Genomic DNA, 14,971 nt, shown 5'->3' with positions numbered 1-14,971 from the left:
AGTTCATACTGATGTCTTGGACTCTGATCTAGTACCACAGGGTTCATTCTAGCCTTCCCCTCCTTGCTTTTCTGTAGCTTCTCTTTCTGACAGTGAAAAACCTGGCTTCAACCATCCACTATTCACTTAATTGCTCAACACCAGAATAGATGTAAAGCAGTTCCCAAATTATCAACCCATATTCCTGTGAGAAACAAATTTCTCAACTAGAGTACAGAGTTCATGTACAGTTCCTAGTGCCTCTAGCCTTAGAATTCCAGTTGAAACACCATTTCCCAGAGTTACTTAGGTTAGCTCCACCCCCCCCCCTTTTTTTACCACTCTCTTGAAGACTTTTCAAGAGTTAAGGTAGCTGGGGATAGCTTTAAGGATAGTTCCAGATACCCAGCTTCCATAAATACTGTATTCTGTACCTCTTAGTCATCTCAAATTTTAGCATTGCCCCAGGGAATGCTGGGGCATTCCCCCAAACACAGGGAACTTGGAATTATGTATATAGTTACTGAGAGACTGAATGAGTCTTGATTGGATGACAGATCCTTTCACAAGTCAGTTGGCTTGCAGGTTTTGCTCTTAATAACACTTCAGGATATATAATGGATGATTAGGAGCCAGTTTTAGTGATAGATTATTATTCTTGACTTAAAACGAGGCAAGAATTGAGGGACACTTTTAACAAAACTTCCAATTCCTATTTATTTAACTGAATGAGGTTTCCCAGTACTTAAAGCTTGAAAGAGAGAAAGAAAGAGAAAGAAAAAAAGGAGAAAAAAAGCAAAGAGAATCATTGTTGAACCTTGTCTATTCCAGCAAAAAGTGAGCATTCATCGAGTGGATACTAATGGGAGGGGGGGGAAAGCCCATTGACATCTTTAAGTGATGAATTTCCAATACAGTTTTACTTTTTATGTTTAATGATTATCAATGTGATTAATTTTATTTTTTTACCAATTCTGTACCTACTAGTAATGTTAATAATTCAGTCAAGAATGAAAGCCTATGATCAGGAAATATAAATTAATTTCCATTTATATGATAGGGTGATCAATAAAACTTTGAGGCAGAAAAACATTACCTATAGGGATAGGAAGGAGTTCAAGGAGAGAAAGGTATGATGTAAACTTTGCGATTCTTAAAAGAGCTTACTTAAAAAGAGAATGATGGTTGGTTTCAAATTGCCGTGGTTTTTAGATTACTTTGGATATGTTTTACTTGTGTCAGTAGAATTGCTGAAAATTACATCCTTTTCAACTTAGACATGTAACGAAACGTTTTAGACAGCAGCTTGATGTGCAGTCGCGAATGGTGAATGGGAGGGGCGGGAGGGGAGCCTGTTTGCAGGCCACTGGGCGGCGGCCAGTTTTGTAAGGCCGCCAAGTGTAGACCAAACAGCGTCTGTCCATCTCCTGATAGTATTTGAGACCTTGCACGAAAAACTCTCCCCGTCTCAATTTAGCTCGTTTGGAAAACGGTGACCACTACCTTGCTGGGTTGTTGCAAAGAAATGTATGCAAAGCCCCTGGTACGCCATGTGCGAGAACGAAGAACGGTGTGCTTGTGGAGTGATGGGCACAGGAGTTCCGACCTAAGACCGCAGAAGGTGGCGCGGCCGGGGCTCCAAACTCCCTGGCCTCGGACCGCTCTTCGAGGTGGATCGTGCAGACCAATCCTCTCGCAGCTAGCGCCCCGCCCGCTCCCCCCCCCGCCCCCCGCCCGGCTCCGCCCCCGCCGCCCGGAAGCACCGCGGCCCCGGGAACCCAGATTCTCCCCGGGACGCTTCCCGCCCCGCGGAGCCGGCTCAACAGGTATGCTGCGGGCGGGCCGCCCGGGGTCCTTACCCCGAGCTGCCCCCGGAGCTCCGGGAGCCGCGGGGAAAGGGACGGAAGCCCCGGCCGATAGACGGAGGCTGCAGGGGAACTGCCCGAAGTCCTGCGCGGCGTCGGTCTCCGGGGCGACGCGCGGCCCGCCGAGCTCCGGCCCGCGCGCAATCTTGCAGCCCAGCCGGCGGCCGCCTCCCGGAGCGCCCCTACGGGAGAAGGCTTGTCCCGAGAGCTGGGGGCTTCCACCCGCTGGTGCCGCCGGGGCGGGAGGGTCGCCGTCCCTCAGTTCGCGGGCTGGAGTCCTCGAGTTCCAGTTCCGCAGCCTCCTCCCTCAAAACCCCGTCCTCGGGTGTCCCCGGCCTCCTCTGGCAGCGGAGCTGGTTCCCAGCTCCATGCCCCCCAGTTGTCCCCTTTCCTACCCTGACGCAAATTATCGAAAACCTGACCTGCCTGCTCGCGCAAGTTTTTTAAAAGTGGGCACGATGCCCTAATTGTGGTATAAAGAGGAAATGCAAGGAAACGGTTTATAATAGTTTGCATTTCAGCCTGCAAATGCTTGGTACGACCACAGTTGAAGAAGTAGTGAAGTTGCTTAGTGCCCGAGCCTGGGCAGGGAGGCACCTGACCTTGACGGCCGCCCACTGTTACGTCTCGGCTACCGACCCAGAGCAGCTCAGCCAGCGGGGGCGTGATTTTCCAAACCGGTCTTGGTAACGTTCCAAACACAACAAAGTACAATCAAGCCTTGATTTACACGCAGTTGCATTCCTCGAAAATTCGATGTTCAGTAAAACTGTGCAAAAAATATTCTGTATTTACGTGTAAAATGGAGTTTGGTTCTAGCTGCAGATCGTTATAAATGGACTTTTCCACGCACATGAATGCGTGTGAGGACTTGCTAAGGTTGTAGGGCCGCGGGATCGTCCTTTATTTTCGGGACGGCCCCTCGCATCGCAGGACATTAGTATCCCAGACCCCCACCACTTCTATGCCACAGTGCTTCTCCATCTCTGCAGGGAACAGAAAAACCTCCACAAATTCCCAAAATATCCCCTAGGGGACAGCACGTCCCCGTTGAGAAGGGCTGAACTGTGAAACTGCACCAGCATTAAGGACATTTCTAGCGTTACCGAGGAGCCAAGCCCGGGGTGTTGTATCTTAGATTCTCAGAGCAATCTTGCAAAACCAGGGATTGTTATTTCCATTTTAGAAATTAGGAAAGTGAGGTTTTGAGAGATTAAGTGACTTCCTCAGGATCACAACACTACAGTGTATCAAAGCTGAGTCTGAGCTCAGATTCCACCAAGAAGCAACGTTTCATTTCGGTTGTCACCTGTGGCCCCAAGGAAAGTTATTTGAGTATGTCTTGGTGAGGTTGGTAGGAAGGTTTTAGCAAAAGGAGTTCCTTTACATTGTAGTGATCAATTGTGTGACTTTGTTCACGTTTATGAAAAGTGTGTGATAAAATTTCAGCGCTCTGATTTCAGGAACCACCACGCATTGACACCATGGATAATTACGATCTGATCAAGGCCATTGGGGAAGGTGCCTTCGGGAAAGCATTCTTGGCTAAAGGGAAATCAGATAGCAAGCACTGTGTTATAAAAGAGATCGATTTTGCGAAGGTAAAGTGACGAAGTTCACATTCCTTTTCATTTTCAGTAATATATTCAGCTGGCTTTTAAAATTCAGTATGAAAAAGAAACTCATTTTTTGGCTTGTTTGTTTTTATGATATGAGCCTCAGTTGACTAGGGGTGCCTGGGTGGCTCAATTGGTTAAGCGTCTGCCTTCGGTTCATGTCATGATCCCAGGGTCCTGGGATCGAGCCCTGCATCAGGCTCCCTGCTCAGTGGGAAGCCTGCTTCTCCTTCTCCCTCTGCCCCTCCCCCTGGCCTGTGCCCTGTCCCTATCTTGCTCACTCTCTCTCTCAAATAAATAAAATCTTAAAAAAAAAAAAGCCTCAGTTGACCTTGGTTTGCTCACACTCCTAAGTCTGTTGTCCGAAGAGCAACCAGTATTTTACTAGAAAAAAGAAAAGGAAAGGAAAGGACAAAAAGAAAGAAGAAAAGAATAAGATTATATCACTGGTTCCTGTGGCAGTCTTCAGGGTGGCCTGCAAGGCCTGTGAGGTTTGCCCTCCTCCATTGCTCAACTTTTCTATTTTGCCATAGGCTGGTGCTCTTTTTCTGACTGCATCTCCTTCATCAGGTCCCCTCCACAAAAAGGCCTTCCCCAAATCATCCCTGTCCCACCCTCAATCACTCCTTATTACACTGCCCTGGCTTCTTTTCTGAATAACATTTATAATGATCTGGAATTACTCTGCTCACTTTTTTCTTCATGTGCTTATTGTCCGTCTTCTTCAGCATGAAGGACAGTGCCTGGCACATGATAGGGGCTCCAGACATTTACTGAATGCGTCAAATGAATGGAGGAAAACAAAGCCTTTTGCTAGTCCAACGATTTTGAAGAGTGATTAAGTATATTTCATTGAAAAGGAATCATTTCTGAATTCTTCTCGGTCAAGTGTTTGTGTCACCCCCTCTAGTGATACTGTATTGGGACAACAATCTCCATCGCATGCTAGAATTAATTTTAAGGCAAGTCTTGTTGGTTGTCCTCTGGAGGATTTATAAATGAGAGTAGCAGAAAACGTGCCATACAAAACGTGTGCAAATGGGGCACCTGGCTGGCTCAGTCGCTCAGTTGGTAGAGCATGTGACTGTTGATCTCAGGGTTATAAGTTCGAGCCCCACACTGAGTGTAGAGATTACTTAAAATAAAAATCTTGAAAAAAAAACTCTTTAGTTAAAAAAACACAAAAACACCCCAAAGTGTGTGCAAAAATGGGCTTGACAAGTTGCACGGTGTGAGTGTACTTAATGCCCCCGAATTGTACATTTAAAGACGGTTAAAATGGTACATATTTTATGTTCTATATATTTTACCACAATTTTTTAAAGTTGCAAAGGAAAGCAAAAGGACTGCTCAAACTTACATTAAAGCTCAGGTGTAGATGGTTAGCTTCAGGGAGAATGCTTTATTTACCAGTATAGGTCCCTCTTCATGGCTCCATGGCATACTTCTGCGCCTGTCCTCTTATTCTAGCGGCCTGTCAGAGCTTCCTTCCACGACATTATTCTGCTCGCTATCCGTCCTTCCACGATATTATTCTGCTCGCTCTCCTTCCTTCCACGATATTATTCTGCTTGCTCTCCTTTATTCCAAGGAAATACCCAGAGATGTGCAGTCAGAAAGCAACTTAAATGTCCAACAGTAGGGGATTGGTTACTTAATTTATAAAGAATGAAGCGGCTCTTAGAAATCATGTTGCAGGTGAAGTATTGACCTGAGAAATGTCACGGCTTCTGCTAATTGAGAAAACAGTATGCGTAGAACGAGGCACTCTTTGTAAAAATATGTATTCTCTCTCTAGGGGTATATAGATACCCATGCATATATATTCACATACATACAAGGAAGATGTACTAGATTGTTCTTATGTAGGTGGAATGTGGGATTGTGATTCCCAAAATATCTGGCTCCTCTTTCTCAGGCCTTTCTCCTCTCACCCTGTTTATGTCCCCCACCATCTGTTCTTTGCCGACTCTTTCTCTGGGCAGTCGCCTCACTTCTTTCTTCACCAGTGAACAGACCACTCTTACAACTCTCTCTCCAGCCCTGGTCCCTTCCAGCCCCCGGTTCTGCATTTTATCTGCTCCGTGCCACACTGTGTTTGTGACATTAGTGTCCTTGTGATATCCAGGCTCAAAACCATGGGGTCATCGGTGAGTTTTTTTCTCCCTCCACGTCCAATTACTTGCTACATACTGTTGACTCCTTCTCTCCTCTGAGTTTGTTTTATTCCTTTTGTCAGTGCCCTGGGCTGCTTCAGGAGCTTTGCCGAGACTCCGGCTTTTGTGTAGCAAAATTCTGATAATGCTCCATTTGTGTCCCCAGACCTTCACTGGGACAGAAGTCGTCAAGGAAAAGATGACCAGATGCATTGCCATCTTTGACTACATAAAATCCTAAAACTTCTGAATGACAAAAGACACCATGAATAAATAAAAAGGAAGTTGACAGAATGCCAAAACATTTGCACGTATTGACAAAAGAGGTGCTAGCCTTTTATAAATGTATAAAAGAAAAAAAAAACCCGTAACTGAAGAAGTCATCATACAAAAACTTCAAACTCATTAGTAAACTAAGATATATAAATTAATAAATGTCACTTTTGCTTATACATTTGGGAAGGATTAGAAAGAATATAAAACTGGAGGAAGTGGGCACTCTCTTCCTCTGCTGATGGGAAGGTAAATCGGTATCACTCTGAAGGGAATTCATCAGTACGTATCAAAACCTTGGAAGGATCCATGCCGTTTGTATTATAGGTCCACAGTATGTTGTAAAGATGAAAAAAAAAATCAGGCCACAAAAAGTTATGTGTGTATGTAATATTAACAGTACACACACATACATGCACACTAACAGTGATTATTGCTGAGTGATAGGATTTCACTTCCACCACTCCTCTCTGCATTTCTCAGAATTTTTAATATGGAGCATATATTGTTTTTAAATTATTAATTATATTATTTTTTTTACATTTTTATTTATTTATTTGAGAGAGTGAAAGCGAGAGAGATCACAGAGGGAGAGAGAGAAGCAGACTCCCCACTGAGCAGGGAGCCCGACGTGGGGCTCGATCCCAAGACCCTGAGATCATGACCTGAACTGAAGGCAGATGCTTAACTGACTGAGCCACCCAGGCGCCCCTGAATTATATTATTTGTATAGACAGGAAAAGCTATCTTCATTTTGAAAAAGACAAGGAAAAAAGTACACATCCCAGGGTTTACTTATGGAAGTTTATTCCAAGGAAATACCCAGAGACGTACAGTCAGAAAGCAACTTAAATGTCCAACAGTAGGGGATTGGTTACTTAATTTATAAAAAATGAAGCGGCTCTTAGAAATCATGTTGCAGGTGAAGTATTGACCTGAGAAATGTCACGGCTTCTGCTAATTGAGAAAACAGTATGCGTAGAACGAGGCACTCTTTGTAAAAATATGTATTCTCTCTCTAGGGGTATATAGATACCCATGCATATATATTCACATACATACAAGGAAGATGTACTAGATTGTTCTTATGTAGGTGGAATGTGGGATTGTGAGTCATTTTTGCCCTGTACTTTTATATTGTTTCACTCTTCAGATTAGTTTTCACACTCTCTCTGGTTTGTTTTCCCAAATTCCATTTCCACTCCCCCTCCACGTATGTGTCCTTTGCAGCCCAGCAGCCCCTGTGCTTGCCCGCGGGGCTCTTTCTTTCCAGAAGGTCTTTGCCTGCCCATCTCTAAGCATCAAGATCCCACTTGCTTCTGGCTGAGCTCCCGGAGACCTTCCAGGACCTTCCCACTTGAAGTACTCTCTCTCTCTCTCTCTGTAAACTCGATAGCTTTTTATCTGTCCTGCTGCTATGGTACTGAATGCCTTCTACCTTGATATGCTTTGGCTGGGTTTTTGTGTGTGTGGGTGTGTGCCTTCTCCCCCTTATTAAACTGTGTGTTCTATGCACGCAGAATGCATACCTTATTCATCTTGGTATTCCACACAGCACCTAATAATGCTTTGCACCAGTAGGTATTCAATACATTTTTATTGGATAAATAATTCAAAGGCTAGATACTTTCAGGCCTTATACCTCTGTTGTTAAGCTGGTACATACTTAGGAATTATAACACCATATTAATTCTAAGGAAAGAAGAAACTATTTGGGAGGTGAATCTTCTATAAGAATATATATTAATTCATTTCATAGCATCTCTCCCATTCTTAGTATAGATAATAAAAAGACAACCGTATTTTTCTAATACAGCACTGATTTTTTTCATCCTTTTTCTCATGAACCACCCTGGCCTCCAGGACATCACTAAGGAGAATGTCATGTTAGGCCTTGTTCTTCTTGCTTTCCCGTATCTCTTTATGTTATTAAATTTGCCTAGCAACGCCTGTGTCCCAGTATTAATATGTATTGCTTCTTTCTTCCTTTCTACCCTAAAGTAGTTTTTCATTACTTCTTATCTAGAGAAATCTACATTTTCTCACATCTCCAATGCCTCTCCATGCCGTAAACTCTAAACACCAGAACTTGAATGGCTTATTTTCTTACAGGTACCAAAAAGCTACTATTTTCTCTCTCATCATCCTGCTATTATCAAGCATATTCCTTTGATTCTTTTCTTTTCTTTTTTTTTTAAGTAAGCTCTACCCCCAAATGTGGGGCTTGAACTCCCAACCCTGAGATTAAGAGTTGAGCGCTCTAGTGATGCAGCTAGCCAGACAGCCACCCCTATTCTTTTGATTCTTGCCTCCAAAAATATGTTGTGTATTTTCTTATTATAAAATAAAAGTGTTCATTATAGGAATTTTTGAAAAGAACTGAAGGGGAAAATAAGACCATTTAGAGGAAAATAAAAATCACTTATAACCTCTCTCTTTTAACATTATGGTGAATTTTTCTCCAGGCTATTTTTAATGCATAAATACTGGAATGATTGGTGCCTCGGTAGATATACTCTTCTATAGTAGCTTTTTGTACTTAGCAATATGTCGTGAATATTTTCTCAAGTCATTTAGTGTTTTCATATAATAAAATGCTCTTTGGGGCACCTGGCTGGCTCAGTTGGAAGCGCATGTGACTCTTGATCTTGGGGTCATCAGTTCAAGCCCCACATTGGGTGTAGAGATTACTAAAAAAAAAAAAGAAAAAGAAAATAAACTTAAAAAAATGTTCTCATATAATAATATTAAATGTTCCCAATAATAAGGATAATGCTTACCATTTACTGGGTGCCTATTATACCTGCTGCCATCCTACGTGCTTTACATAATCAACTTATTTAATCCTTGCAACTGTCCTGAAGATAGATCTCATGGGTTCATAGGTAAAAGAGCTGAGGTTTGAAGATGTTAAGTGATTTGCTCAACGATGCCCAGTAGCCAACAGATTCTTCTCACTCTTCCTCTGCTCCTTCTGCTATGACACATTGGCTCCCTTGATTTTTGATGACTGCATAATATGACATCAGGTTAAAAACACCATGATTTAATTCTTTTTGTATTTTCAGACATTTATGTTTGATTTTTTAGGTATGATTAAATATCATGTAATATGTAGAATATAAGTGATTTTTTTATTTTTTATTTTTTTAAAGATTTTATTTATTTATTTGACAGAGAGAGACGCAGCTAGAGAGGGAACACAAGCAGGGGGAGTGGGAGAGGGAGAAGCAGGCTTTCCGACGAGCAGGGACCCCGATGCCTGGCTTGATCCCAGGACCCTGGGATCATGACCTGAGCCCAAGGCAGACGCTTAATGACTGAGCCACCCAGGTGCCCCGTAAGTCATTTTTTTAAAGATTTCATTTATTTATTTGAGAGAGAGAGAGCAGGAGGGAGAGGGAGAGAAAATCTGAAGCAGACTCTACGCTGAGTGCAGAGCGTGACGCAGGGCTCAATCCCATAACCACAAGATCATGACCAGAGCCGAAACCAAGAGTCCGACGCTTAACTGACTGAGAGAGATATCCAGGCGCCCCTAAGTCATTTTCATTAAACAAACTATGTACACATGTTTACCTATGTGTGCATTAAATAAAAACATTTAACAATTAACAGCAATTATTCCTAAGGAAGAGGAATTCATGGAATGGGTGGGGAGGACAAGGGGAAGTTTCACTATCATCTTGTTCGCTTCTGTCTGCCTTCAAATATTTTTTAAGATCACACGTGTGTATTATGACAGTAACTAAAAAACTAAAAACATGACAATGAAGGTTTTTATATAGAATGCTCGGGCACATTTCTGATTATTTTCTTTGGATAAATTTCTAGAAGAAATAACAAGCCCAAAACAGGAGAATTTTTAAAGTTTCTTAGTACATGTCGTAAAATTGCCTTCCCTCCAAAATTTATATACCTACAGCAGAAGTATATGAGTGCCGGTTTGCTGCTCTCTTTGGGTAACCCTTGGTATTAACATTCTTCTTGATAACATTATATCAAATTTTGTTTTAGTCTTTGTTCCATAGATTATTGAGTGAGGTTGGATATTTTTTTCTGTTTATCAGTCATTTTTGTTTCTTTTCTTTTTTGGGAGTTGCCCATTCGTGTATTTGGCCATATTTCTATTGGCAGATTTGCCTTTTTTTTTTCTTGTTAATTTGCCAGAATTCCTTATATATTATAAATACAGAAATATTTGTCACATTTATTGCCAGTATTTTTACCTAACTATAAGAATACAGTCACCTACCTACATTTGCCTTTTGGTTTGGTGTATGACATTCTTTAGAAAAACAGTAGTTAAAATTAAAGAAGTTGAGTAGCCAAGTCTGTCAATCTGGTAGGAGTAATTCAGTTGCTTGTGTTTTGAAACTCACATGTAGCAGCTGTTTTTAAATTTAAATTGGGGTGGAAGAGACAGAAGCTGAGATTTAAATGATTTATGGAAGGATTCGTAGGTAGGAGGCAGTAAAGCTGGGCTTGAGAACGTTAATGTTTAAAAAATGCTTAACTCTCAGTGAGGATGAGAAATTTGGGAACTCACACATTGTGTGTGGACCAGTGTTGAAGAACATTACAGAGGGAGCAGGGGAGAGGAACAGGTGACCAGCAGGGGCTGGAAAGGTGGGGCAGCCAGGCCAGGGGTCAGGGTGCGGATGACCAGTCAAGCAACAGCGAAGTGTCAAGAACGAGGAAGAAGACGTGGGAGTGAAGTGTGGCCATTGCCATGGCACCAAAACAATTAAAAAATACCGTCAATAGATGATCTATCGAATAATAAGAAAATGCATCAAATCTAAAATGAAGTCACAAGAGACCATTTTTATTTGAAAATTAAAAATGTAGTAATCTCACTACAGAATTTACCGTTCTGGTTGATGTGATGTATGACTTTTTAAAAAAAATTTCATTTGTTAATTCTCAGCAGTGATTGCTGCAGGAACATTGCATTTCTATAAAGAATTTCTTTGCTGCTGAGAGATAAATATTAAAATAAGTTTCCTCCAGATGCCTAAGTAATTAACCCAGCACCACCAATGCAACTGAACCTTTACTACAGCGTACCTGCACCAGAAATATTTATTTTCTTGTTTACGATTGTCACTGACAAACCATTGATTCGATATTGGTCACGCTGCTAATTCTATGAATGTCATCTCCTGCCATTGAAAGATCAGTTTCAGAAGTGTCATTAGAAGCCAGTGAAATCCTGGAGAATTTTAGATGATAGTGAGCAGAAAGCATGTTCTTGAAAACAAGTTATCTTTACAGACTACTCTGTCTCTTAATGTAATTTAGATGCCCATCCAAGAAAAAGAAGCTTCAGAGAAAGAGGTAATTCTTCTGGCCAAGATGAAGCATCCCAACATTGTAACATTCTTCAGTTCGTTTCAAGGTTTGACTTTCTAATATTCTTCAAGTGCTTTAATAATAAAGTGTAGGTACATAGACATCTATAAAAGATACATTCCTGAGAACTGTGCACAAATTCATTTTTTGTAAATGGACTCATTTTCCCATTTACTTAAATTGTAATTTGAGACAGTCTTTATTTCTTCTCTAGTAAAGTTTCTGTAGACAACTTCCTTAAGTTTGATTAAGTTTTCCCTCCTCTCCTTAATTCTTGCTGCATCAGCAGTTAATGGCTGGTATATTAATCTTGCTACGGTAAGAACTCCTAAATTGTGGCCTCCAGGAATCCACATCTATTTCTCACATTACACGTTGGCTGTGAGTGGGTGGGGTCTTAAGTCTGGGGTCCAGGTGATGGAGCAGCCCAGATAAGGAGCATGCTCTTCTCCTGAGGGAGAGCAAGGGACAAGACACAGAGCCTGCCACACGATCACTCTCGGAGCCCTGCTAGGATGTGGCCTGTTTCTCACTTTCCTTCTGAGCTCCTGTTCCTGTCGGCTAAGCAGCCACACAGTCAACCCTGATAACGTGGTGACAGGGAGGGTATACTCTGCCTTTGAGAGTTCTTGCCTGTGCTGGGGCAACAGGGGGGCCGTGCAATCCTGTTAGAGAAGGGCAGCAAACAGCCCGCACCACGGGCAAGCAAACAGCCACACTACAGGGGAGAAACTGTAAGGAAGCGGTTCCCTTCCTGTGGATGCCCGAATACAACATCTCTTCTGCCTTCATCTACCACCTGGCTCCAAGGTAAAAATACAAAACAAAACATGAAAGGAGCATTGGTGAGAGACCATTCATTCACTTAACAAACTGTTACTGAGCGCTCACTATATGCCAGGCCTTGTTCTAGGCGCCAGGAATAGAACAGTGAGCAAAACAGGCAAAAGTTCCTGTCCTCATGGAGCTTACATTCTAGGGGGAGAGACAGACAATAACACGTCTACTGTACGTCAGGTGCATATCAGGCTGTGACAGGGCTGTGTCTGCCCGCAACTCACCGTGGAGCATCCCCATCCCAGCCCCCAGCCCTGGGCAGGGTGCTTGGATTCACAGGTGGAACGTAGTTAATGGAGCAGGAATGTTACCTAGATGTCTTCCAGCGCCCTCAGGGGTGTACAAATCAGGAAATAAATATACATAGCCACTATTTTTTGAGCTTTTACACTGTGTAGGGCACTTGGTTTCTTACAAACTAAAACGACTGCATTCAGAGCAGTTCTCTGTATGGCCCTCTTCAACTGCTGGGTATTTTAAAGGAGTTCTCAGGGCTCTTGTGTGGTCTTCCTGGGACTGGAGCAGTACATGTGAGCAGGGAGTTGAGTTGTTTTGAACAACTTCTAAGGGGCAGCCACTGAATAAAGTGCCCTCCGTTCCTATTCTTTGATTCCTAACAAAGCCAGAAGACGATCTTTCTTTTCCTCATTCTTTGGGTTCTTACTGTGACTCCCTCTGTCTGGCTAACACCTACTCATGCTCAGGCCTTCTCGAGATCACAGTTCCAGTCATGGCACCCTTTACTGACCGTGCATAGCCCCTCCGTCCTTTTGTGTGCGTGTGTCTGTTTACATATGCAAGTCTGAATTGGTTTAAGATCGTCCCATTAAGATAGCAAACCTAATGAATTCTTTTGTCATCACTTGATCCTCAGCATCCAGCACAGAGTAGGTGCTTAATACACATTGGCTGAGTGAGTACGTGGACTGGACCACTTCCACAGAGTAGAATATGTCTTTATGCAAAATAGACATTTGAGGACCATTGACACTGGTGCTGTTATAAAATTAGAGGTCATTTGGACGGTAGAAATGACCTCCGCCAAGTGTGTTTATATTGTAAGCTTAAGCTTTCTTAGAACAGCTTTATTTTTTGTTTTTGGAGTAGAGTGCCCCTGTGTTTAGGAAGGCCAGAGCTATGGGCACGCCTCTGGCTTTGCCCGGCAGGTTTTTGGGACTTGAAACCTGGAGCTTATCAAGATAAAGCCTTTGTTTACCCTCAACAGCTTGTCTCTGAACAGAAGAACCATGGCTCTAGTTCAGTAAATGTTTGCCTATAGAAAGCATGAACTTTTTTTAAGTTTGAAGTAGTGTAGGAACAACAAGGGAGTGTAGTGAGATTTTCCTAAAGCTAGATTAATTCCACTTAAATTCCTTCAGTAAATATTTATCAAGTACCTCTTACATGCTAGGTGTGTTCTGGGTTTCATCAGTGAACACAGTAGGCCAGAATCCCTCCCCACACTGTTGTCTGCTGCGGCATAACAAACAACCACAAATTCAGTGGCTTGAACCAACACCCATTTATCTTCTCCTGACCCCTCTAGATCACAAGTCTGGGTGTGGCGTAGGGGATTCTCTGCTCAGGGTCCCACAGCTGGGTCTGCCCCCTCCTCGGGGGCTCAGAGTGCTCTGCCGTGCTTACTCATGTTGTTGGCAGAGTTCATCCACTACGATCATAGGACTGAGGTGTCTGCTTTCTTGCTGGCTGTTCACTGGGGGTGGTTATGGGCCAACTGCCCATCCCTGCCATGTGGCTCCTTCAGTAAGTCTTCTCCCACTTGCAATCTCTCACTTCCTCTGTCTCTGACCTCTAGACCTAGATCTGGATAGCTCCTATGATTAGGTCAAGCACCCCCCCCTCCCTCCGTTAAAATCTCCTTTTCTATTAATCAACTGACTTCAGTGATAACAGCAAAATCCCCTCTGCTGTATGCATGACATCGTCATGGGAGTGATAGCCCCTCCTATTTACAGGTTCCACCTGAACTCCAGGGGCGGGAGCCCACGGGGTGTGTGCGTGGGGGCCATCTTAGAAGTCTGCCTGCTACAGACTACGGAGTCTGCAGGCTAAGGGGAAAGGTAGGGAGAGACAGACAATAAATGTAAACATAACTAATAAGCATATTGTATAGTATGTTAGGAGGTGATTAATGCTGTGGCAACATAAAATAGGGTGAGGCAGGAGTGCGAAAACTATTTAAGACAGAGCGGTCATTTGAGCAAAGACTTGAAGAGCCACTCTCAACTCTGCAGAAGAGCTTTCTCGGCCAGGGGAGCAGCCACTGCAATGGCATGAGGGCAAGAGCAGGCCTGGTGGGTTAAAGGACTGGCCAGGAGGCTCTTGGGAAAGGCAATCTGCTATGGGCCCTGAGCATCTCTGCACATTTCTGCCAAACGTGCCAGGAGGGCTTTGCCCTGACCGCTGTCTACCCAGGCTGTATCTCCTGACTGCGTTTGTAGTGAGCGACGCTGAAGGATGAGACGTCTGTCCCAAGGCAGAGCTGGCCTATGCACTGCTCACTAGAAAGCAGCAGCTTCCTCAGGTTCCTCTCCTGCCACGTCCGTCGCCCACGGCAGGTGCGCATGTCCTCCGTGGAACGAGTGCTAACGTGAAGCTCTGACACCTGCTTTTGCCAAGAGTAATAAAGTCCTTTGCCACTGGCCCAGGAGTCGCATGTCCCAGCATCCATGAAAAAGTCAGAGGCTTGTAAGTAGGGTAGAACCTCACACCTGGCACAGAGCCCTCTGTGAGACGTCCGTGTGAGTTGAGTGCAATGGACAAGGGAGAAGAGCAGAGATGCTTTTATTCTTGATGCTGATTCTGTGTCCCTCCTTGATTTGGGGTGCTAAAATGCTTTTATTTTATGGAATGATGGTGGTAGTGGATC

General features: G+C 43.4%; 1 protein-coding gene across 4 annotated transcripts in view; it reads left to right on the top strand.

The window, feature by feature from the left end:
• The first annotated feature begins 1,739 nt into the window (after positions 1 to 1,739).
• The window catches only part of NEK5 (NIMA related kinase 5), a 59,006-nt gene continuing 45,774 nt past the window's right edge, over positions 1,740 to 14,971 (top strand). For 3 of the 4 annotated variants that reach the window (XM_064586147.1, XM_045869375.3, XM_064586145.1), the window contains exons 1-4: positions 1,740 to 1,805; positions 2,366 to 2,530; positions 3,308 to 3,445; positions 11,194 to 11,290. In XM_064586147.1, coding sequence (XP_064442217.1) covers positions 3,329 to 3,445; positions 11,194 to 11,290 — 214 coding nt within the window. In that variant the 5' untranslated portion in view covers positions 1,740 to 1,805; positions 2,366 to 2,530; positions 3,308 to 3,328. Of the gene's footprint in view, positions 1,806 to 1,909; positions 2,531 to 3,307; positions 3,446 to 11,193; positions 11,291 to 14,971 lie in introns of those variants that run through there. The other variant, XM_064586146.1, reaches the window with a different exon arrangement.

Source organism: Mirounga angustirostris, unplaced genomic scaffold (assembly GCF_029215605.1).
Source record: "Mirounga angustirostris isolate CCGP_5_RB_7025 unplaced genomic scaffold, mMirAng1.0.hap1 SCAF_3, whole genome shotgun sequence".
Classification (NCBI taxonomy): domain Eukaryota; kingdom Metazoa; phylum Chordata; class Mammalia; order Carnivora; family Phocidae; genus Mirounga; species Mirounga angustirostris.
The sequence above is the reverse complement of the archived record's forward strand: the minus strand, read 5'-3'. Positions and strand labels throughout refer to the sequence as shown.